At 37.6% G+C, this 24,574-nt stretch overlaps 1 protein-coding gene across 4 annotated transcripts; it reads left to right on the plus strand.

Moving 5' to 3' along the window:
* MCOLN2 (mucolipin TRP cation channel 2) lies at positions 1-23,547 on the plus strand. Of its 4 annotated transcripts, XM_087719368.1 has the most exons (15): positions 7,399-7,612; positions 7,720-7,880; positions 8,172-8,334; positions 11,185-11,358; positions 12,046-12,199; positions 13,724-13,811; positions 13,889-13,985; positions 15,804-15,903; positions 17,066-17,181; positions 19,291-19,440; positions 19,704-19,805; positions 19,895-20,017; positions 21,268-21,474; positions 22,340-22,455; positions 23,231-23,547. In XM_087719368.1, the coding sequence occupies exons 3-15, from the start codon at positions 8,176-8,178 to the stop codon at positions 23,265-23,267; spliced, it is 1,623 nt and encodes a 540-aa protein (XP_087575494.1). In that variant the 5' UTR covers positions 7,399-7,612; positions 7,720-7,880; positions 8,172-8,175; the 3' UTR covers positions 23,268-23,547. The 4 variants fall into 4 exon arrangements, with proteins under 4 accessions (XP_087575495.1, XP_087575494.1, XP_087575491.1 ...); XM_087719369.1 differs by lacking the exons at positions 7,399-7,612; positions 7,720-7,880 and adding an exon at positions 1-106; XM_087719365.1 differs by lacking the exon at positions 7,720-7,880.
* Positions 23,548-24,574: the final 1,027 nt, after the last annotated feature.

The raw sequence follows: 24,574 nt of genomic DNA on the forward strand, positions 1-24,574 counted from the left end.
TTGCAGCAACAATTGGTCCCGCTTCGGATCCGGGAGGGCGGGGGAGAAGCGGTGTCCCCAATCCTAAAGCCTTGCTCGCTTCTTTGGACCGCGACTGCCTGCGCAGGTATGGCTTTGTCCCTTTGAAAAGCAGGGCTGTGTATGTAAGCCCGGCTGCCTTTGGAAAGATTGCAGCAGAACGGCGGCGGCGGGCCGGGTGCGTAAATGACAAAATCTTGAATTTTCCCCTCTGCTGGAGGAGCCTCCGCAGAAACAAACCGCGGGAGCCCGTGGCGGGTTTCCGCTTGGCGGCTGTGTCCGCTCCTGTTGCACGTGGGGAGAGCGCCGGTGGGGCTTCTGCTCCGCTTCCTTTCGTCTCTTCCTCCTCATGTGTCCCTCTTAAGAGTATACAGAAGCGCCCAGAGCCAGAGGAGGAGGAGGCCAAGGTCGGCTTCCACGCCTCGGGGGCCCTGCGGTCCCGGCGTATGGGAAATTCTTGGGTGACTAGGTGCGTGGGTGCAAGTTGAAATAGCAGTAGCAATAGCAGTAGACTTATATACCGCTTCATAGGGCTTTCAGCCCTCTCTAAGCGGTTTACAGAGAGTCAGCATATTGCCCCCAACAACAATCCAGGTCCTCATTTTACCCACCTCGGAAGGATGGAAGGCTGAGTCAACCCTGAGCCGGTGAGATTTGAACCGCTGAACTGCTGATCTAGCAGTAGCCTGCAGTGCTGCATTTAACCACTGCGCCACCTCGGCTCTTGAAAGAAGAAAAGGGAGCAGCAAGCACACATCTGCTCAGCAAATGCAGTTTTTGTCAGTTTCACGTGGATCGAGGGTCGTGTACCCATTTATCGGAAGCCAGATCTCACCACTGTCCTCTTTAAAAACAATCTTGCTTTTCAGAGGTCAGTGGTGAGTTTCTAATAAATGGGCACTTGTTTTTTTTTTCAGGAGAGGGATGTACAATTCAGCAGTCCTCGACTTACGGCCGCAATGGAGGCCAATAGTTATGTTGCTAAGCAAGACTTTGGTTAAGTGAGTGGTGCCCCGTTTTTACGACCTTTCTTGCCACAGTTGTTAAGTCAGTGTTTCTCGACCTTGGCGACTTTAAGTCCTGTGGACTACAAATCCCAGAATCCCCCAGCCAGCAGAGCTGGCTGGGGAATTCTAGGAGTTGAAGTCCATAGGACTTAAAGTCGCTAAGGTCGAGAAACACTGTGTTAAGTGAACCACTGCAGTGGTTAAATTACTAACATGGTGGTTAAGCGAGTTTGGCTTTCCCATTGACTTTGCTGGTCAGAAGGTCGCAAAAGGGGATCACAGGGTGCTGGGACATTGCAACCGTTATAAACGTGAGTCAGTTTTCAAGCGGCCGGATTTTGATCACGTGACCAAGGGGAGGCTGTAACAGTTGTAAGTGTGAAAAACCACTTTTTTCAGTGCTGTTGCAACTTTGAACGGTCACTAAATGAACTATTGTAAGTTGAGGACTGCCTGTACTTTAAGACCCAACCGCCAGTCTGGGAACATGACTTTGTCAATATTTAACTTGACAGCAATTTTGGTCCATTGGAAACAAAACAAAAGGGCCCCCAAAATGACACAAAATGATACTTTGAGGATTTATTCTGAGAAAAAATGGCAGAATGCTGCTTTAGATGACTAAGACTGGCTGGTTATCAGAAATCCAGGCGTAGATTATGCTATTTCTCAGCAGGGGAGAAAGGTTGCTTTGCAATCTTTAAGCCAGGCTTCAACATCAGAGTCTTTCTGTGAATTCCATTGATAAGTGGCTCCTAACTAGTTTAATTTTTTATTAAAGTAAATAAGTTAGTTTGAAGTCTTCAACTCAGGAACAATGCCTGGTGATATCAGTGGGGATCCTCTGCAGTAAGGCTTACATTTGACTAAACTGTGTGTGACGTGTCGGTCTTTAAAATTTATCCGGTTTTTCCCAACCCAGTAACATTTTTTTAATGCTTATTCAGAAGTAAATCCTATTTAGTTCACTTAGGTTTTGCAATCTAATTCATTTTCCTAAATGTGAATGATTAGTTTTGTGTTTTCCGCTTGTTGGACTAGAAGACCTCTAAGGACCTTTCCATCTCTGTTGTTGTATTATTTGGAGTATAGGAAATCATAATTGCAGCTGATTATTTTTATTTGGAAACATACCTTTTGTTCAGGTTAAAAGTAACATAAGAGCATAGGAAAGGGACAGAGTTCTGGGAGCAAGCTGGGCAGGTACAGTCCCTGAAATACAGGTATCTAAGTGGTACTGGAGCTTTTTTCACACTACCTGGCATTACCTGTGTAGCGCATAAGATTCAAGACTGTTGTTGCTTCTTGCTTTTCAGATTTGCCAGAGGCAACATTTTCACTCTGACTTATATACTGGAATGAAGTTTATCTATCACTATTGTTAGGGGGGAAAAAGCACTCAAAACACAATTCTGTTTATGTACGCAGGGGAAAGTGGAGTTGCTTCCACAAGACATTTTCCAAAAAAGGATTCAAATTTCTTTGATGCCATTTGGCTTGTCAGATTTATGGAAATAGCCAAAGTGGAGACTTCCCTGTTTTCAGTAGAGCATTCATATGGCATTTTATGTAACATAGTATGAAGAAATATTCCAGAGTATAATTAACAAGTCATTGAGGAAATGAATTTGAGAAAAAAATGTACTTTGTTGATTTAAAGAAAATGTATAACAAAAATTATGGAATGTTTTGAGCAAGGACAGGTAGTTCTCACTTAGCGATGATGATTGGGCTGTTACATAATTATAAAGCAGAAAATCACGACCGCGTTGACTTAAAATGGCATTATTAAGCAAATCACCCACAATTGTTAAACCAGATGACATGTGAGAGCGAGTCACAACATCACCCATTGACGTTGCTTGTTGAAGCTGGGAGTGAAAGTCACAAAAGGCGATTTACATGATTGCAGGATGCTGCATCTGTCATAATTGTGTGCCAGTCATCAAGCATCCAATCGCAATTTGACTGCAAGAACATTGCAATGGCTGAAACCTCAAGGACCAATCATAAATCCTCTCATTCAGCACCACTATAATCTCAAACTATTACTAAACAAGTGGCCATTAAATGAGGATTGCCTTTAGAGGCAGAGGCTTGGCTGCAGAGTTCAATAAGAACAGTATAGGATGGAAGTAAGCCACTGTTACTAAACAAGTGGCCATTAAATGAGGATTGCCTTTAGAGGCAGAGGCTTGGCTGCAGAGTTCAATCAGAACAGTATAGGATGGAAGTAAGCATGATAATAAATGAAAAGGCTAGCTATTTTTTCAACATTTGAGGGAATAAGGTCATATCCCCTTGAATGCTTAATAACAAACGTTTCTCATCTTAAAAGTGTTTGGTTGGCAACATGAATGGGTGTGAATTTTTGAATGCAGATGATGCCATGTTGTTGGTTGAAGAGCCCAAATGGTTTGCAGCAAATGTTAGATTGTAAGGTGTTACATGGAACTGTGGACTAATGCATTAAAGTCCAGAGTACTTGTGTTTGACAACAAAAATGGAATAAATAGATATAGGATATGAGTAACCAGTAAAAAAACCTGAACATGTAGATGAATTTCTGTACTTTGGTAAAGTGTTTACTAAGGATGAAACGATCAATGGAGAACAGGTAAGATCTGCAAATGCTGTTAGATAGGGGGTATTATGTGGTGTGTGATGAAGAATGAATGTCAAAAGAGAAAATAAGTATGCATAATAATATGCTTTTGTCCAAGTAGAAGTTAGAGTTGGATATGCCAGAAACATAGAAGTTGAGAGTGGGGTACATCAAAAAGCTGTAGAGTAAAACATGAAGAACTAAGGTAAAGACTTGCTGTATGAATGCATTTTGAATATGAAAGAAAGTGACCCATATGAAAGTATGTTGAGGTAATATGACATCAATCCTTCAGGACAGGATGGGTCAGGAAACGGACATTGCAAGGATAGTTGTTGGAAGGTATAACCCAGTGGTAGGATTCAGCCAGTTCGCACCTATTCGGGAGAACCGGTTGGTAACTTTCTAAGTAGTTCAGAGAACCGATTGTTGGAAGAAATCTCCTTTTGTTTTTTTCCACTTTACGGGGTTAATCTTGTAAGGAAGGCAGGAAGGAAACATTCTGGTGTTGTTTCTAGCCTAATCTTTATTGACCTGCTTATAGAAACTGCCTCTCCGGTTAACCCTTATTACATTGTAACAGCTAAGGCGAAGCGCCCTTCGACCTGAGTGACCTTGAGTTGGCCACGCCCACCCAGTCACATGACCGAGCCCCACTTACCCAGATGGTCATTAGGGCAGAGAACCGGTTGTTAAATTATTTGAATCCCACCACTGGTATAACCATAGAATCTTTAAACAACTGCTAGTATTTTCCTTTGCTACATTTTAGACCAGACAGAATCAAGGTGAAATTATCAAGGTTATCCTTATATATTTTCCTTTGACCAGGTAGAAAAATGAGGATTGGATTGCAAAATCTGACATATGAAAGAACAATAAGTGGGTTGAAAGGTAAAGAAAGACTGAGAAAGTTGTGGCTGGGATGAAGTTGATCAGATTGTGAAAAAGAGAGGAGCGAGAAGGTTAAAGAACAAAAACCCATCTGTGAAGTAGATGCAGAAAAGATCAGGGTGGTTGGCAAACTCAGAATGGTTTAGATAAGTGTGGTGCAGGTAGTCTTCAACTTACGACTGGTCGCTTAGTGACTATTCGTAGTTACAACGGACATCCCATAAGGTACTTACAGCCTGGATTTAAAGTTCTGATAGCCACCCCCTAATGGTCATGTGACTGCATTTTGGGTGTTTGGCAACTGGCATGCATGTATGGCCGTTTGCCAGGGCAAACAATGGGTTCACTTTATGACTGTGGCATTTGTTTAACAACTGCTGCAAAAAAGGCAGTAAAACCAGATACAATCATGTGATGACCCACTTAATGACTTGAGTGACTTATATGACCATAATTGCAGGTGGTTATACATTGGGGCCAGATACATGTAAAATAAACATAGTTTTAGCTATGCTTCAATTTCTTTTTTTTCAGTTCAAAAGTTTTATTTCTTTTAAAACAAACATTTCATCATTCCTCAATCAGTAAAACATCGAAGTACAATTTTTTTGTATGCACCTCCCTCCCTCCACCCCCCCAACCCCCTCTTCCTTCCCCCCCCCGACTTCCCAGAACCCGTACACGGTATGGATTTTTAACAAACACAGTCTAAAATCTATTGAGAAAAAAGAAACAAAGAGATTAATGACATTCTACATTGACCTTAGCTTCTTCTTGCTGAACTAACTTTAAACAATTTAAATCATTTCTGATCTTAAGCATAGGCTAACTGGAATTTCTTGGTCCCGTATTTATTTTGTATATAGTCAATCCATTTTTTCCAGTCTCGTTTATATCTCTCATTTGAATGATCTTTAAGATATGCCGATATTTTAGCCATCTCGGCTAAATTTGTAACTTTCAATGTCCATTCTTGAGTTGTAGGCAAGTCTTCCTTCTTCCAGTATTGCGCCACCAACAGTCTTGCTGCCGTTATTAGGTACAGAATCAAAGTTAGTCTCTACCACTGTAAAGTCAGTACACATACCTAGTAAGAATAACTGAGGAGTAAACTTTATCCTTCTTTTAAAGATATTTTGCATAATCCACCATATTTGCTTCAATTTCTTTTTGTCATCACATACCTGTCAGCTTCTATTACTATTTCTTATTCCTGTTCTGTGGTCTGCAAAATAGTGCATTAATGCAAGCCAGTGGGTGAGAAGGAGGCTAAATATGTTGCAAAAACAGGCTTGCCACATCAGAACCAACAGAGTTGGCATGCTCCATATCCCTTCCGTTAGGAAATGTCACTGTGTGGGAACTACAGGTTAGGTCTCTGATGCAATGTTTGCCCTATGGAACAATATCAACCAGAGGTGCTGATGGCTCTGACCTTTCTCATTCTTCTTAAAACTTAAAAGACCTGGATGTTACCTCAGGTATTTGGGCAGGAAGGTTAAACCAGTCCTGCCGATGGATTTATTTGTTTTTGGTATTTATTGATTGAAAATAAAAATGTTTTTAGAACCCGGATGTATGTCATTTTATTATCATTGCCATTTTTAACCAGTACTTGGGTTTCCTTCTTTTGCATACCATGTTCTGTTTTTTAACTTCTAATCCCCTGAGTGCCAAGTGGTTTATGTAAATAAATGCTACAGGAAAACTGGTGAAAGCCACTGCAAAATCTGTATCATAGCTAAGGTTAAACTCAGATCTGTTCACCACACTAAAACGTTTTGAGTGCCGAGGTGGCGCAGTGGTTAAATGCAGCACTGCAGGCTATTTCAGCTGACTGCAGTTCTGCAGTTCGGCTGTTCAAATCTCACCGGCTCAGGGTTGACTCAGCCTTCCATCCTTCCGAGGTGGGTAAAATGAGGACCCGGATTGTTGTTGGGGGCAATATGCTGACTCTGTAAACCGCTTAGAGAGGGCTGAAAGCCCTATGAAGCGGTATATAAGTCTAACTGCTATTGCTATTGCTATTGAGTGGAAAATTCTGAAACAGTTTCTTACTTGTATTTTCCAAATAAGGAATACACAGTAATTTGCTGGCATGCTTAGTCATGGATTATTTAACCAGGTTTTGATGGCTAAGCCACAATTTGGTGCGCTCATAGATCATATTCAGCCACAAGCAAGAATTCACCATTGCATAGGCTGCATTCAGTCTCTGCCCAATTTTTATGGGCTCCACGGAGTTTCTTAAGATTATCTGTCAACATTCAACTGTAAATCAGTTAATTTTCTGTGTTTCTATTTCTTAAAAAAGACTAAAACATTCTCTATTCAGTGTCTGATAGATTTAACATATCCACTTTGCTTTCAGCTGACCAACATCTTCAAACATGGCCTGGACAGGGAACCAATTTCACTGTAGCCGAAGAGAGAACTTGGCCCTGTAGAAAAGGACATAGAGCATAAAGTTCTATCAGAATTCAAATATTTATGTTCTATGTTGTAAGTTGCCAGCTGCTAACATCGACTCTGGTTTTCAAGGCTTCGTAGCTGTTTTATGCAACACAAGCACCCAATCCAAAGCCAATACACAATGTGAAAAGATTTCTTAACGTTGTATACAGTCTATAAATCCAAGGGCCAAATTTAAAAAATGGTTTTACATTGTGCCTCCAATGATGCAGCTAGCTTGTGGCCAATGTATCCTATTTGGAAGCTGTCCATTCTCTGTAAATCCAGCTCATTTGAGCACCCAGGTCATGTTGTTTTTTTCTGCAAGATGCATTTGAGGCATTTGCAATTCAGACAGAATTATTTGTTTTGGGCTTCCTGGAAGAGTGTAGTGAGTGTTGCAGTGTAATACATTTAGTCAGGAGATAGGCGGCTGATATACACACAGAGAGACCTTTGCCTCCAATCGCTGCTTCAACCGAGGCATGTTTTACAGCTCTACTGTTTGTTCAGTGTTACTAGGCCAAATATAGCAAAAAGGTTAAAGGAAACAAAGATTAGGTTCCATTGCTGACATGTTGGAAGATTATTGTGAGAATTCTCCTCGCGTTGGGGCCAAGTTACTTGTTACAGAATTGTAAGTAGGATAATCCTAAAAAAAACCCTTTCTTATGCATTTTTCACTTTAAGAGGTGGCGGGGAGGAAGAGAAATTATTTTTCCTGCTATTCATTCCCAAATACAGGACTTTGAATCCTGCAGAAGTGTGCGTGTGAGAGAGTTTAAGGGCAGCGAGTGCAATAGGCTATCTTCTCATAATGTCATGTTTACATTGCCTTGAAGTTACAGCAAAGACCCTTGAAAATCCCTTAAGAACTGGACGTTCCTTTTTCCAAACAGATCTAAGTAATTGAACACTCTTACTTAATTCAGTTTTGTTTATTTTATGTTTAACATTTGTTAGCCCGTTCAGGAAACCATGCTGCTTAAAATACCATGTGAAACAGGCTATGGCTGGGTGATTCAAGAAACCTTTTTTTGTTGAAAGAAACAGTAATTTCCCTTCCTTTAATCTGATAGTTTCATCTGTTAACTTTAGAAATGAAAGCAGGTGATATGTGTGCAAAATGTTTAGCTTTTTTAAAAAAAATAACCCGTGGTTTGTTTTTTGTTTGTTTGTTTGTTTTTGAATGGCAGGAATATGATGGCTCAATCAGATTCAGATTTCGTGGAAGAGGAATCACTAAAGAAGGATTTAAAGTTCTACTTTATGAATCCGTGTGAAAAATACAGAGCTAGACGTCAGATACCATGGAAATTGGGCCTTCAGATTCTGAAGATAGTTATGGTTACTACCCAGGTAACATTTTAAAAGATGCTCGTGTTACTTTATTGGGGATTCACATATATGAAATGGCAAATGAATGAATGCCTAGTAGATTTGTTGTTTCTTGTTTTATTCAGCTTAAATACAGATAACTAGATCAATTGTGGGTAGAAAAATAAATGAATTGTCATACTTTGAAGCCTTGTACCACTTGACCCGTCATGTGTATTGTTAACTTGCGTCACAGGAATTACAAAATTAACCGTTCATTCAGGAAATGATTTTTGAATCAAGGCCCACTGGAAAAAATTAATAGGGGTGACTTGTTATTAATGTAGTTATTATATCTTTGTACATCAGTTAACTTCCGAACACTGATGAAAATATGGAATATAATCTTTAACTGACCGAACTCATATTTCACTCTTCCCCCACTTTTCTCTTTCTCTGTCTCTCATGGGGGAGAAGTTCAGTAGTGCCCCATCTTGAAAAGACCTTGAATACAGATAGCCTTCGACTTACAACAGTTTATTTAATGACCATCCAAAGTTACAACAGCACTGAAAAAACTTATTTATGACAGTTCTTCACTTTACACTGTTGTCAATGGTCACATGATCAAAATTTGGACACTTGATAACTGGTTCATATTTATGACCAGTTAAGAGCTGTGGGGGCACAGTGGTTAGAATGCAATATTGCAGGCTACTTCTGCTGACTGCCAACTGCCAGCAGTTCGAGTCTCACCGGCTCAAGGTTGACTGGCTTCCATCCTTCCGAGGACGGTAAAATGAGGACTCAGATTATTGGAGGTAATATACTGACTCTGTAAACCACTTAGAGAGGCCTGTAAAGCACTGTGAAGCGGTATATAAGTCTAAATGCTATTGCTATGACAGTTGCAGTATCGTGGGGTTCATGTGATCAGCTTTTGCAACCTTCTGACAGGCAAAGTCACAAAAGCTGACAGCTACAGTGATTCACTTAATAAAGTAAAGTTGTAAAATGGGGCAAAAGTAACTGTATCACTCAGCAACAGAAATTTGGGGCTCAATTCTAGTCATAGGCCAAAGACTACCTATGATATTGAACAGATTCATTGTCAAATGTTTGCAAAAGCACCATCTCTTTACATTTACATTACATCTTTACACTTTGCAAACAATATTGGAGATGCCAGAGATAGTACTTTAAACTTGCATAGTCACACTGGGAACTCAGTCAGTTTCTAGGTTAAAAGTGTGTAAAGGCAAGGGTTTGCTCTGTGTATTGGACAACCCCTGTACTATCTACCTGCTAGCCTAAATGTCTATTTCTGATATTCCTTGAGTGTGAAGACACAGGCTGCTCAACCATTTTGCTTTCATTTATAAAAACTTGGAAGGGATCTGAAGATGAGAAAAAGAAATGCCTCTTCCATATAATGTAAATTAATGGGTGTCCTTCAGTTTATTTAGGAGATTAAGATTAAATGGGTGCTTTTATTCAGTGGCATACTACATATGCTTTGCATGTTGACTCTAAGTATTTCATGTTTAAGCAACTATAGCTCTTTATTAAATTCCATTTCAAAACCTGGTTTAAAGTGATTTCCCTAACCAGAATAATGCATTGGAAACAAATCATATATAAAGAGATGAGGATTGAAGTGATGAAGGAGTAATTTGTATCTTTCCACCTGCTAAATTAGGGGTTGGCAAACTCTGAGAGGGGCGCATTCTGTGTTTCTTCCTTATTGAGGGGAATCCATGAGGATGTAGCAAGTAACATAATTCTGTAAGATGGAATGTTCAAACTTTTTTGGATGGATTTTGGAAATGGGTAAAGCAGAATGCATAAAGAAAAATGGAAAGTTTGCCACTTAAATATTTAGATTTTGGACACCTGTAATTTTTCCAAATATTTATTTTATTTCTTTAAAAAAAACACACACAAATATTTCATCATTTGTCAATCATTAAGACATTGAAGTACAATTTTTTGTGTGTGTGCTCCTCCCTCCCTCCACCCCCCAACCCCCTCCTCCTTCCCCCCCCCCGACTTCCCAGAACCCGTACACGGTATGGATTTTTAACTAACCCAGTCTAAGATCTATTGAGAAAAAAGAAATAAAGAAATTAATGACATTCTACATTGACCTTAGCTTCTTCTTACTGAACTAACTTTTAACAGTTTAAATCATTTCTGATATTAAGCATAGGCTAACTGGAATTTCTTGGTCCCGTATTTATTTTGTATATAGTCAATCCATTTTTTCCAGTCTTGTTTATATCTCTCATTTGAATGATCTTTAAGATATGCCAATATTTTAGCCATCTCGGCTAAGTTTGTGACTTTCAATGTCCATTCTTGGATTGTAGGCAAGTCTTCCTTCTTCCAGTATTGCGCCACCAACAGTCTTGCTGCAGTTATTAGGTGCAGAATCAAATTAGTCTCTACCACTGTAAAGTCAGTACATATACCTAGTAAAAATAACTGAGGAATAAACTTTATCCTTCTTTTAAAGATATTTTGCATGACCCAACATATTTTTATCCAAAATGCCTTAACCTTTTGGCAGGTCCACCATATATGATAATATGTAGCATCGAGAGAACCACACCTCCAACATTTAGGCTGTACATTCGGATACATAGAAGCCAACTTTTTAGGACCTGTAATTTAACAACAACAACAACAAGGTTCAAAATTTTCAGTGTAGAACTTTCCTTTTCTGGAAAGTTCTTTGAAACACACAAATGTTGGGGGCTTATACGTTGCCTGTATTAAATCATGATTTAGCAAGCTAGGATGCTGATATCAAAAAGTACCTGCCGTGGCACCTGATTTAGGATGTATTACATAAAATAATTTATCTCTTGCTTTTTTTTCCTTCTCTTAAAGCTTATACTTTTTGGTTTGAGTAACCAGTTGGTGGTTTCTTTTAAAGAGGAGAATACTATAGCTTTTAAGCACCTGTTTCTGAAAAACTACTCTGGGGTCGATGAAGATGACTACAGTTGCAGTGTGTACACACAGCAAGACGTCTATGATAGCATCTTTTTTGCAATTAGTCAGGTAAGTGTCTACCTTTGGTATGGGTATATGAGTGAAAAACGTGCACGCATTTGACTAGAAATGGAAATGCTAATATGGTCAATTCAATGGACAATTGAATGTGAGAATTGAGAATGTGGTATTCATTTGATTTAAAGGCTGTTCAACTCCATGTTTCTATTGAATCCCAACGTGAATCTGAGATTCAATGCAGAGATATAAAATCTCTGGGATTATGCCTTTTGTATGTCCTAATAATTTAACACAACACTTACTTCTTTAGAAGTGAAAATTGTAAATTCATGTGCCATGTGCTTGCCCAAAGAATATGCTAAATATTGGCCATCCTTGCGGAGGCTGTAGCTACATATATCCAACACTTTTGCCACAGGGAAATAACAATTGAATTCTTTAAAAACGTGGCATTCTTTTGTTACTCTTCATGGTAGCCTTTTCCAAAAGGAAGTTTTTAAAATTCACAGATTTGCTTCTAAGTAAATGTGTAACTGGGCAAAAGAGTTAATGAATACCAAACAATTAATGCAATAACTTTATATTAACAGGTTCTGCAAGTTTAGTTTGACAATAAATGAAATGTTTTCAAAGCTAATTTCAAGCTTCTTGTTTAAATCTGTGTTTTTGGATGTCTTATAATCCTAGTTGAGGCTACCAAAAAAAAAGAGTATTTCTTCTTTTGTTTGCATCTAGTATCAGCAGCTGGAGAATATATCACTGGGCACACTCGGTTATGAGCAAGATGAAGATGACATGGCTGGCTTACACATATGTAAGCAACAATATAAGAAAGGCACAAAGCTTTCTTCTAATGATACATTGCTCATAAACAGTACTATTGAAACAGGTACTTTGGAATCAGCACTATAACTGTAGCTGTCCATTTGACTGTATTTGTATGGTTTTCAAAACTTGGGGGCAAAACTTATAGTTAGTCTCTGATTTCAGGTTTGCCCATAGCATACACTAAAGCTCTCCTCTCTCTTTTGTAGTAGAATGTTACAAAGGATATAATCATTTGCCTTGGCAGCCCAAAGGCCCCTTGTCTGTAAATAAAGCAAGCACTTTACTGTCAGGATGCCACAAAACTAGGTTATCACATTACAAGTTATAACATAGTTCATATTTTGATATGACATGCTGCGTGCCTTAGGTCTATGCCATATTTTGCTTTAGGAAACTATTATACAGTTTGAAATAAAGCATTTTTCTTAGGTTTCTAATGGCCTGGTGATGATTTTATATATTTCCTGGTTAATTTTGGTCCTCACCAAAGTCTCTAATTAAGAAATACAAGGCACTCTATGTTAAAAAAAAATGTGTGTGGGTAGGTGATAAACCAGACATTAACTTTCCAAGCCATGATTGAATTGCTGATCTGAAAGTCTGACTCTGGCTTTTTCATTAAAGATTGGTTAGTTTCATTTGTGCCATTGGACAGTTGTTTTTTAACTTAACAAACTGGATGTGAGCCAAGCTTTTTTGCCAGTATTTTCCCTCCTGGTACACTGTGCCTTGGTGAAATATGGAAATATAAATTAACCCCCAATTCCTGTCTACCTGAATTGAGGAACTAGGATAATTTGTTTGAGAACTGAACAGGAAATTTAACCACAGTTAAATTCAGTGTTCAAGCTTGCTTAAAAGTAAAATTGAGCAATCTTTAGGCAATCAGAGGACACATTTTTATATTATTCTTTTTCTTCAGTGTGGAGATAGATTGGTGATATAATGCATCTCACATGTTTTGGATTAGTTTTATTTTGAAAATCAGGAAATTGCAGCTCTGTGATTTAACTATTTGCCAGATCAGTTGCAGACATAGGAGTCTATTTGTGGCATGTACATTGACTATTTCTGTTTTGGGTCTTTCCTTGTTCCAGAATTGATAATTTTAGTGTCCAAATTTTGATAAAATGGGAGCTTACATTTCCCGTAGCTGAAGTAAGATCATAAGCACTGTTGCAGTTTCACTAAGCAACCTGTAAGTTATTAATCTCAATTGTGGTTGGTAAAACAAGGACTACCTATATAGTCAATGGATTGATTGGTAGAGGGATTTAGGATAAGTACCCAGATAGCTTATTTGTGTAGGTTTCACATAAGCTGTATGACTTATTCATTCATCTATCTGCTTCATTTGGTTTTATTATTTAGATATTGCTTATATACCAAACTGGATTTACAGAATATAAAATTATAACTTGGAATCGTGCTTCTTGTATAAAACAGAAGATGGTGATAATAATGATTTGCATAATCTATACTTACTTTGGAACCACGTTGTTACAGTTATCACAACTTTCTATTTCTGAAGCCTATGTTATATATTTGCAGGTATTTAAGTATATCTTTTGCTTCCTTCTTCCAGAATGCATTCATTGGAAACCTCAGGATCTGTCCACTAAGGAAATAAGTGATTTAAAAAATTCAACATTTTTCAACCTTGAGTTCTATAGGTAACATGCAGTTTTTAAAGCGCAGTTTCTGTTTCCTTAGAAAAAAGAAAATGTTGTAATGGCTTCTCTTTTTCCAGGCTCATACAGGTTGAAATTTATTTTAAACTAAAAGGCATTGATCTGCAGTCTATTCATACTCGTGAGCTGCCGGACTGTTACGAATTTGAAAATACTGTGAGCAATTTTTTATTATTTCACCCATAGAAAATATCTTTTACTCTTCAACCTCTTTTTATGTTGGCAATTCTTATACATTAGTTTAATGCAGGTTGTCCTAGATTTATGACTGGTCACAATCATTGTTTGAAGTTTCAATGGATCTATGGGGGGAGGGGGTACTTAAAATCTAGATTCAAAGTTCTGACAGTCAGCCCCCCTTCCACAGTTACACAATTGAACTTTAGGTTCTCTGCAATGGGGCTGCATTTACAGCCATTTGAAGCACCCCGTGACCCCATGACTGCATTTTATGACATTTTTGCTAAAAATGGGCATTTACTTTCCGTTTTTGGCAAAACCACACCCATAGCCAACCATTTTTTTGCTCACCAACCACCGTAAAAAAGTTCATAAAATCAGGTGAGTCATGACTGATCTTTTTTACAACCATCATGAATTATAACCGATGGACAGACTCCATTACCGTCGTAACTTGAGGACTACCTTACCATGTATCTCTTGTACATTAGCGTAATATACTGTAGTGGGCAATACACTGACCTATGAAGAAACTTTGTCTACCAGCCAAAGTTTTTTTATATATATAATGCATCTGTGTGTAATATTTCATAAATATTTTTAATAGGAAAATTAGCAGTGATTATTGTTTAAACAACTTCCGATACTAAGTTGTTCAATTTCTCTATAAGGCACTTACACAGCTTTGTTCTTCAGTGGATTGAAACAAGTAAGCTGCTGGATGTTTTAGTCTTTGGGTTGAAATTGAAATAAATTAAATGGTTGAGGCCATCTTGGTAAATTGCTACCTTTTAGTGAAATTAACAAGATGCATAAACTACATTGTCAAGTTACTTTCTGGAGAAATACTGCTTTGATACCAATGAATACATTTAGAGATTTGGAGCTTTAAAAAAAACGTATATAGGATGTTCTATACAAAGCCAGTTTGGTGTAGTGGTTAAGGCACCAGCCTAGAAGCTGGGAAACTATGTTCTAGTCCTGTCTTAGGCACAAAGCCGGTGAGTGACCTTGATTCAATCACTGTCTCAACCCTGGGAATGTATAGCACCATTCAAACCCAATTTTGAAATGTCGCCAAGATAATCATTCCAAAAAACTGGAATTCTCCAGGCAATTACCAGGAGTCAAAAATGACTCAAAAGCATGCACACCCCAAAATAGTGTTCCATATGATCTAAATTACATATCCATTCTAGGGTGTAAATATATATATATATTAGATTATTTTACAACCCCTGGTAAGCCCCAATTATGGGAGGAAGCTAACTGCTTCCATCATCTGTCTATCGGCTCGTCACAAGAGTCCATCACGACAGAAACCCAATATTTTTTACTGTTGCCTTTGTTATATTTGTGTTTTTTTTATTTGTGCTGATAAATAAATAAAGGGAGACTAGTATAGATCTATTTCAAGCTATTTAGCTCTCATCAGCTAGCCATACCCTTACTGGGATTTGAACCTGGGCTATATTACATCCTAGGCAAACTTCTTAGCCATTAGGCTAAAAAAATCTAATAGATACCTTTCACCCTGGCTTCGCTGATAACGGATAAGAGCCTGTGGCCTAATGGCTAAGAAGTTTGCCTAGGATGTAATATAGCCCAGGTTCAAATCCCAGTAAGGGTATGGCTAGCTGATGAGAGCTAAATAGCTTGAAATAGATCTATACTAGTCTCCCTTTATTTATTTATCAGCACAAATAAAACACACACACACACACACACACACACACACACACACACACACACACGCATATATATATATTTTAAAAAAACTTTTTTTCTTGACAGATTACTTTTAACAATATGGCTCACAGTGGTAAAATAAAAATATATTTGGATACTGATGCTGACATTCAGGAATGTAAAGACTGGAATATATCCGGCTCTTGTAAGTAACATGAATATGTGATTAAGAAAATGGAAGCCTCCTTTTTAATGTATAGCACCATTTTGTCTAGAGCAGTGTTTCTCAACCTTGGCCAACTTGAAGTCCGGTGGACTTCAACCGCCAGAATTCCCCAGCCAGCTGTGCTGTGTCATTGATGGCTTAAACATTGTCAACAATGCAGATAATTTGACTGGGTCATATTTCTTGAGCAAATAGGTATACACTTATATAACAGCTATGTGGAGGCGCTGTATTTACATTTTCATGTCATTATTCTGAAATGGAAAACTACCTTGGATTTAATTTTTTTTTTAAAATTCAGCTAAGAGAAATGGATGTTGAAAATAACCATCAAGATTTTCCTTTCACATGAAGATGTAATAAAATACTGAACAAAGAAGCTCAAAACAATAACAACTCAGCTAAGCTAATATTGCAATTTAACACGGAAAATGTATACATGGGCAATTATTGTGTAATCATTCTTTACAAGTACTGTGGCTAGAGAATTACATTTTGAAAGAGTCTGTAGATCAATGGGGTTTTTTTAAGTATTACACTTAAAGGGACCTACTGCAATTACCGTATTTTTTGGAGTATAAGACCACCACCCCCAAAAAAAGAGGGTGAAAATCTGGGTGCGTCTTATACACTGAATACAGCATTTTTGGCCTCCCGAAACCCTGCCCCCTTCTCAAAAATGGACGTGCAGAGGCTTTGGGAGGCAAAGTGCTCCTGGGAGCTGGAGAGGGCAAAAACAAGCGAAAAACAGGCCATTTTTTTGCTCGTTTTTGCCCCTCCCCCAGAAACACTCTATAAGCCTCCTAAAGGCTATGCATGCCCTTTTTTTGGCAAAAACAAAGGCCGTTTTTGCAAAAAAAAAGACTGTTTTTTGCTCATTTTTGTCCCTCCCCAGCCCCCAGGAGCACTTTGCAGGCCTCTCAAACTCTCTGCATGCCCTGTTTTTCATAAAAAATAAGGCATGCATAGGATTTGGGAGGTCTGCAGAGTATAAAAACCTTTTTTTAACATTTACCTCTTCAAAATCTTGGTGCGATTTATATTCTGAAAAATATGGTAATTTATCACCTCTGTAGTGATTGACTTGGAAATATCTACATTTTTAAAGTCTTTAAGTTATTTGTTTTCCTATTCCTTTTAGTAGTTCAGAAGAATACACAGTATATCTTGGTTTTTGATGGGCTTGTTATAGTGAGCTGTTTTGCTTCTCTAATTCTCTGCACACGATCTATTATTCTTGCTCTAAAATTGCAAAAGGTAAGTATGCCTAATTTCTATGCATGCATTTCATTTTTCCAAGATAACAGAAAGTAAGAATTGTTCTTAATATATTTGTCATATAATTTGATCAGAAGTCCTATTTAAGAGTGAAACTATAATAGTGGGATATGTTTTTGAAGATGGGAAATTCATATTCTAAATTTGCTTGCAATTAACAGTTACTGATTATTAGAGCTTCCAACTACATTCAGGCATGTTATTTTCATTTGTGTGATTTAAGTCAGTTTAATTAATCACAAGGTGGAATCCCAGAGATAGAGGACATAGAACATATTTAATTTTCAACTGCATAAGAAACCGACATATCTTGGCACATTAGACAAATGTTGCCAAAACAAATTAGACAAAATTCTTTAAATTAAAATAGTAAATTCCATGTGCATCAAAATCCAAAAATTATATATAATATAGCCATCTGAACACAGTAGAATTGAGAATTGCATATGTGAATCTGAAAGGGGTAAATTATAGGCTTGACACATAAATATAATTCTCATTTTCTTTTATTCTTGTCTTTTATGCTATTTTGTAACATATTTTATAGTTTGATATGGCCTAATGGATAATTAAGTATTATTAATTAATTAGAAATCTCATGTTGATATAGCATTACATTTTGGGATTTTTAAATATTGGTTTTCTTTTCTCTCTACACTGTGTGATCCTACTCAAATGGATTAAGAAAACTGGACAAATATGATTATTTTGATTGTATGATGCGTATGCCACCCATTAATGGTTGAGAGATATTTATAAACCATCGCTGGTTCAACAAACTGTAATTAAAATTTCACATTTGGAATGAGGCAAACTGTGTAAATTATTGAACACAGAAATGAATGGTATAAAATAGCTTAATTTCTCCCCAGAGACTGAATGCTGGCAATGCATAGCAGGAGGTTCAACGACAAAAGGGCGAACGACAAAACCGCGCCTGACTAAACCGCGTCGCTGACGTCATCAACAGGGCGACAACAGCGCGGAGACAGAAGCACGCTGTAAACCCTAAACCTAAACTTAACCCCTAACCCTAAACTTAACCCTAACCCTAAACCTAACCCTTAACCTAACCCTAAACCTAACCCTAAACCTAACCCTAAACCTAACCCTAAACCTAACCTTTAACCTAACCCTAAACCTAGCCCTTAACCTAACCCTAAACCTAACCCTAACCCTAACCCTTAACCGAACCCTAACCCTAACCCTTACCTTAAGTTAAATCGGCTTTCTTTCGACGCGCTATTTAAATCACCCTTCTTTCTCCACGCTGGCTGTTGTCGCTGTGTTGATGACGTCAGCGACGTGGTTTAGTCGGGCGCGGTTTTGTCGTTCGCCCTTTTGTCAGGTCACGATAGCAGGAATAAGCAAAATTTTAAAAAGAACGAGATCTTAAAAGTTGGTCAATAACTCTCTTCTATAGTGTCTGTATACACTAGAGATGGGTGAAGTACAGGGCGGGGCATAACCTTTTCCTAGGGGGTCACAGCAACACTTGTAATAACAACACAAATAATTCATACACCATTCGAAAGCCCATCAAAAACTGAGTTTATTGACACGATTTAATAGTCAGTATGACCACCATTAGCCCTTCTGTAACCCAATCCGGATGACGTTTCAATTTGTTTGCAATCCATTTTCGATTGATAAACGTCGCTCCAGCATCGCGAGCCTCTCGAAAGGCAATGCATTTTATTCTGTCAATGATCCTTTGTTCTTCCGAATCGAATTTTCCAGCCATTCTTAAAGCAAATTTAACATTTAATAGCTCATTCAATTCAGTTTTTTATGGGCTTTAAAATGAGGTGTCGCAGAAGTTGTAAACTGCTGTCGATCTTGCTGTGACCCCCTAGGAAAAGGTTATGCCCCGCCCTGTAGTTTCTAAAATATAGTTCCTGTAAGATATTCAGTGGTAAGTGATACTGGGATTGTAGTTCAGCAATAGATAAAATACAGGTTCCTTATCTTAATGCAGTTCCTATAATGATCACATGGTGGCATTAACATAGTAATGGTGTGATGTTAATTAGTAAATCATTCTTGTTTTAAAGCAGTTTTTTCTTCTTATGTTAATCTTTAAACCAGAGATTTGTGAATTTTTTCCTGGAGAAGTATAAACGTCATGTATGCAGTGCAGATCGTTTAGAGTTTATAAATGGATGGTATGTTCTGGTGATTATCAGTGACATAATGACTATCGTTGGCTCTATAATGAAGATGGAAATAAAAGCAAAGGTAATCCTTAAAGTTTCAGTTACTTTGGGTTGTGATAGCTGAAAGAATTCTAACCTCTAAAACAGTGTTTCTCAACCTTGGCCACTTGAAGATGTCCGGACTTCAACTCCCAGAATTCGCTGGCTGGGGAATTCTGGGAGTTGAAGTTCGGACATCTTCAAGTGGCCAAGGTTGAGAAACACTGCTCTAAAACCTTAGTTGAGATCCGAAGAGGAATCAGCTCTTCCTCTTTCAGTGGTTAACTTTTTTCTTCTTTTTTTCAGAATCTTACAAGCTATGATGTTTGCAGCATTTTTCTTGGGACGTCCACTCTATTTGTTTGGGTTGGAGTCATTCGATATTTGGGCTACTTCCAAACCTACAATGTAAGCTCAAATAACGTGCCAGAAACCAAGTGGGTCCCCCCACCCACCCACACACATGGTATCTGATGGACTTTCTCCCAATTTCCTAGGTACTCATTTTAACAATGCAAGCATCTTTACCCAAAGTCCTCAGATTCTGTTGTTGTGCTGGGATGATATACCTTGGATACACTTTCTGTGGATGGATTGTTCTCGGACCATATCATGACAAGGTATGTAGGTGATCTGGAATTTATTCTTTATGAGCAATTGAGGAATATTATGAAAGACTTGCACACAAACGTAAATTTAGAGGCAAATGGGTACCCTCTGCAAACATTAGTTGAATTATTCATAGTTCAACTCATAGTTCTAATTGCTAAAGGATCTTTTATGTCTGAAGAAAGATTGTGTATGGTACTCCAGTCTTCATTAGTGAAGGAATTAAAAGCAACTGTTGACTTTATTTGTGGGTTTTTGAAAGTTGGTAAATGTATTCATTGTGATTTCTCTTGCACAATTTTATTGCTAGAGGGCAGCATTGTCTAATGTTAGTTAGCTTAAAAGAGACATCGCTTCTTCCCTAAACTAACATTAAATAATATTAAAGATCTTAGATTCCTGTCTTTCTAGTTCAACAAATTGGCAGGGTAAATCCTGAAGTACAAGTAGTCCTCAACGTACGACCACAATTGAGCCCCAAATGTATGTTGTTAAGTGAGAAATCATGACCTGGATTACTGAGAATCTCTATAAACATTTAATAAACCTACAGGTTCAGATACTTTTGCCACACATTAATCTGTATCTTTGGCTCATTTCTTCAATAAATAAAATAAAAATAATAATATTTTGACTGCTGATTGGGTTTTTTTTTTTTTAACTTTTGGACTTGTGAAGAACAGAGCATATTTTATGTCATATTTAGGCAGAAATATTGAAAATTCAGTACAACAAATTCACAAACTTTTTAGCACCACTCTGGAATATGCTGTTCACTGAGTACAAGACAGCCCTATCCATTTTACTTTATGCCCCAAACTTCATTTTCCTTCGCATGTCATATGGAACCTCTATCCATCAAAAGGTTGAAAATCCTTAATGGTGCTTTTAGTGAAATCTATTACCTAAAGAGTATTAATATATACTATATTGACACTTAGCATGGAAATCAGCTTTTAGAATTATGATTTGTGTGTAATTTGCTAAAATAAACCTATGCAGAACACTGTAGCACATTTACACAATTTGGAACAACGTGCTGTATGTCAGATGTGAATCCTGCATTCAAATGTACAAAAAAATGTACATTTTTTTCCCTGCAGAAATTTTGTTGTCTTTGTTCAATCCAGGTTTAGTAATGTGTTGAGTTTTAATAATGAGCTGTAACCAGTTTATTTTAAGACGATTGGACTAAAACTTCTTTGAAATGCCACAATACCTGTTTCTGATGTCGGTTATGTTCTCTGCTCTCTATTTCTAGTTTGAAGATATGAACAAGGTAGCAGAATGTCTCTTTTCTTTAGTCAATGGCGATGACATGTTTGCTACGTTTGCTCAGATCCAGCAGAAGAGTACCACAGTCTGGATATTCAGTCGATTATATCTGTATTCCTTCATTAGCCTCTTCATATATATGATACTCAGTCTCTTTATTGCCCTCATTACTGATGCCTATGACACCATCAAGGTAAAATATACTGGGTTAAGTACTATTTCTTGAAGGTGGTCTGGAGCTCACAGAAACATTCAGACAAAATGTTATGTGTAAGCTTGAAAATTCATAGAAACTCGTTGGATACAGTAGCTTTTTAAAGCAGCTGTCTCCAACCTTTCTGGCTCTGTGGACAAGCATTGATAGGAGGAAGAGGGCATTGTTTCATATGTGCACCACTTGCAAAAATGTGTCCATGCTTATCCACCACTTAATTCAGGACAGGTCCCAACAGATCACGGCTGTGGACTAGGAATCGAGGATCCCTGTTTTAAAGGGTGTTTTAGTAGCGTATACAGTATGTGCCTGTTAATCAAATTCTAGAAAGCTAGAAACCTTTTCTTAGAGTTTCTTATTTTTCAATCTTGAAGTTATTACCAAATCTATAGTAGCTTCTCTGGAGTGGGTAGAAGAGTAAACTGGAAGACGTCAGGAAAAGCAGAAGTAGTCGTCCGTATACAACAGTAAGAAAGTTAACTGTATCACTGTAATGCCACTTTCAGGATGAATAATCTAACTCAGAAAGCAAATTGAATGATACTTATCAAAGAAGTGAAAGGATATTTGTGGTTTCATTAAGTAATAGATGAAGTACTCTTAACAGACTTAGGTAAGAAGATAAGAAGTACCAAAAATCACTTTTCTCTCTTCGTGAGCAGCATAAATAACATTAGATTTCAACCTTCAAATATGTGTAAGGCTGCAGATCTCTGCTCAATTAATAACTCTCCTCACAAATCATTCCTCCTTCTCACAATAGGTTAAGAAATGGGAAGTCCAGAGAGTGTAGGTTTGAGTAAAACTGTTTCCTAAGAGATTATTTTGTACACTCCTATTTCAGAAATACCAACAAACTGGGATGCCACTTACAGATCTTCATAAATTTTTAAAAGAATCTAACAGTGAAAATTATGGTCTAGGACAGCGGACATCCACGAACCTCTGTTGCTGTATGAGGTCAGTATTTTGTTCCACTGATTTCATTATGTATTTTTCCTGTACACTATATACTTAAGTTTCCTTGTTATGGATTCTCTGATAAAACACAGCTAGAAATATGAATAGAACTTTTAAGCCCTCTTTCCCTTTTTGTATTTATCATTGACAAATGACTTGAAATTTAGGAAATGAAGGGATCATAAGTATTTTTCCTGAGGAAGAATTCTGATCTTAGGAGCATTAAAACAACAAGGGCAGATGGCTCTCCCAACCCATTCTTGTAAAGCTTTTGTCAGTAACTGTTTCCTATTCAATAATATTATTGCAATTTAAGTTTTAGCACTTGAATTAGCCAACTATTTTTAGGTCAAAGATATGTTGTGACCAAAGTCTTAAGCTGTGATTTTGTTAGTGGCTCCTAATTTTGAATAGATATGATCTACTGTGAAGATAAGCAAGTTATGGAATATCTGCTATTTCAACCGAAGGCCTAGGAGAGGCCTTTCATTATCTGCTCTATTCTCTAAATAATTTAGATAAAATCACAAAGTTTGGGCTTTTCTTCTCAAATTACATTTTTAAGGCACAGAATGGCAACCATTGGAAATATGCAGCCGAGAAGAGGGATAAAGCTGGCAAGGAAGGGCATATAAAGGCCAGTTATTATTTTGCAGAGGGATGGAAATTAGAAATCACTAATGCTAATATTTTGATTGGTCCATTCATACCTCCTTCCAACATTTTTTTATTCCTTTGCTGATCTAAAATAATGAACTATTTCTTCTTTCTACAGGCGAAAAAGTGATGATAACTTTTTACTTATTAATTAAAGATAGTTGGCATGGCCCAAATTGTCAACAAACTGCTGGAAAGCTGGCCATCTTGAATTTATTGGAAACACTGTGTGTGCAAGCCTTTTCCACTTAAGGAAAACTTAAGGAAAAAGAAGTAGCAGTTTTTCTGCCATCAACAGTGGGAAGCTCAAAATTTGTAATAAAAGTGTTGGATTTACAGTTTTGATTGCAATAGCTGATCTTAAAGAGGAAAAGTGATTACACACTTTTCAATTGTAACGTGCTTTCTAAATATTTTTATATTAAAATATTTAAATGAGACCTGTTTCTTGAATACAATATTGTAATTGTTGGTGGTTATAGCTCTGGTTGTAGTTCTTTTTTGGCTTGTTAGAAATTTACAATGGAGTATTGTGAGCTTTTTCTCAGAACGTAATTCATTTGTTCAGAACTGCAGCCCTCAGTTTTATATATATTGTTCTAGTTTGGGGTCCATTAAGCTGACTTAAAATTACCAGATGTTGAATGCTGATTTGATTATGCAAGCATTTTTCTTCCTAAAGCTTCAGTATTAGTCAGTGCTGTTTCTATTTGTTTTGAATGCCCATAATTCCCTTCATTAGCCATTGAAATCTGATCCTGCAGTTCTTTTTTTTAAGTAATCTTTATTAGTTATACATTTTTTAAAGAGTAAAACATAATACAAATACAATTTTAAACATACAACCCCCCTCCCCTCCCCCCCCCGCGCGGTGACAGTCATTCACAGCCCAACTTTTTTTTCCTTCCTCATTGTTAGGTCTCTAAGCCACATCTTCTCATTACAAAATTCAGGGATCTATTACAATACCCATGTTCACTTTTAACTTTCCCCGTTTTAAGTCCCTGCTGTTCTCCTTGTCACCCACATATACCATAAGTTCCAGCTAAGGTAATGTTCCGTTTCTCCTTTGTCCCTCAGCCAACCCGTCATTCTGTCCATTTCTGCACATTCATAGATCTTTTTAATTATATCATCTTCCGACGGTATGGTAGTGGATTTCCAAAATTGTGCATAAGTTATTCTTGCGGCCACAATTATATGTAGGCTCAAATGCCATATTGAATTGCTCATGTTTTCTGGTTTAATGCTTAGTAGAAGGTTCTCAGGTCTCCATTCCATGCTTGCCCCGGTAACTTCCTGCAGTTCTGTGTGCCTTTAAACTCAAAGGAGCTTCTGAAACTTTGCTCTTGAGTAAACAGCTGGCCAAACTGCTGAAGCAGGGCTGTCAAACCTGCAGCCTGGGGGCCAGATGTCACACACTGGCCACACCCAGATTAACAAAGGGGGGGAGTTGCGATAT

Source organism: Thamnophis sirtalis, unplaced genomic scaffold (assembly GCF_051295495.1).
Source record: "Thamnophis sirtalis isolate CommonGarterSnake01/CBP01778 unplaced genomic scaffold, rThaSir2_p1.2 scaffold_7, whole genome shotgun sequence".
Taxonomy (NCBI): Eukaryota; Metazoa; Chordata; class Lepidosauria; order Squamata; family Natricidae; genus Thamnophis; species Thamnophis sirtalis.

What these genes read in the sequence shown, in the direction of transcription:
- MCOLN2 (XM_087719365.1), top strand. Translation starts at nt 7,551, where the DNA reads ATGTTGGAAGATTATTGTGAGAATTCTCCTCGCGTTGGGGCCAAGTTA. An exon ending in AAACAGTACTATTGAAACAG is followed by an intron (nt 12,200 to 13,723) that starts GTACTTTGGAAT and finishes TCCTTCTTCCAG; the next exon opens with AATGCATTCATTGGAAACCT. An exon ending in GTTACGAATTTGAAAATACT is followed by an intron (nt 13,986 to 15,803) that starts GTGAGCAATTTT and finishes TTTTCTTGACAG; the next exon opens with ATTACTTTTAACAATATGGC.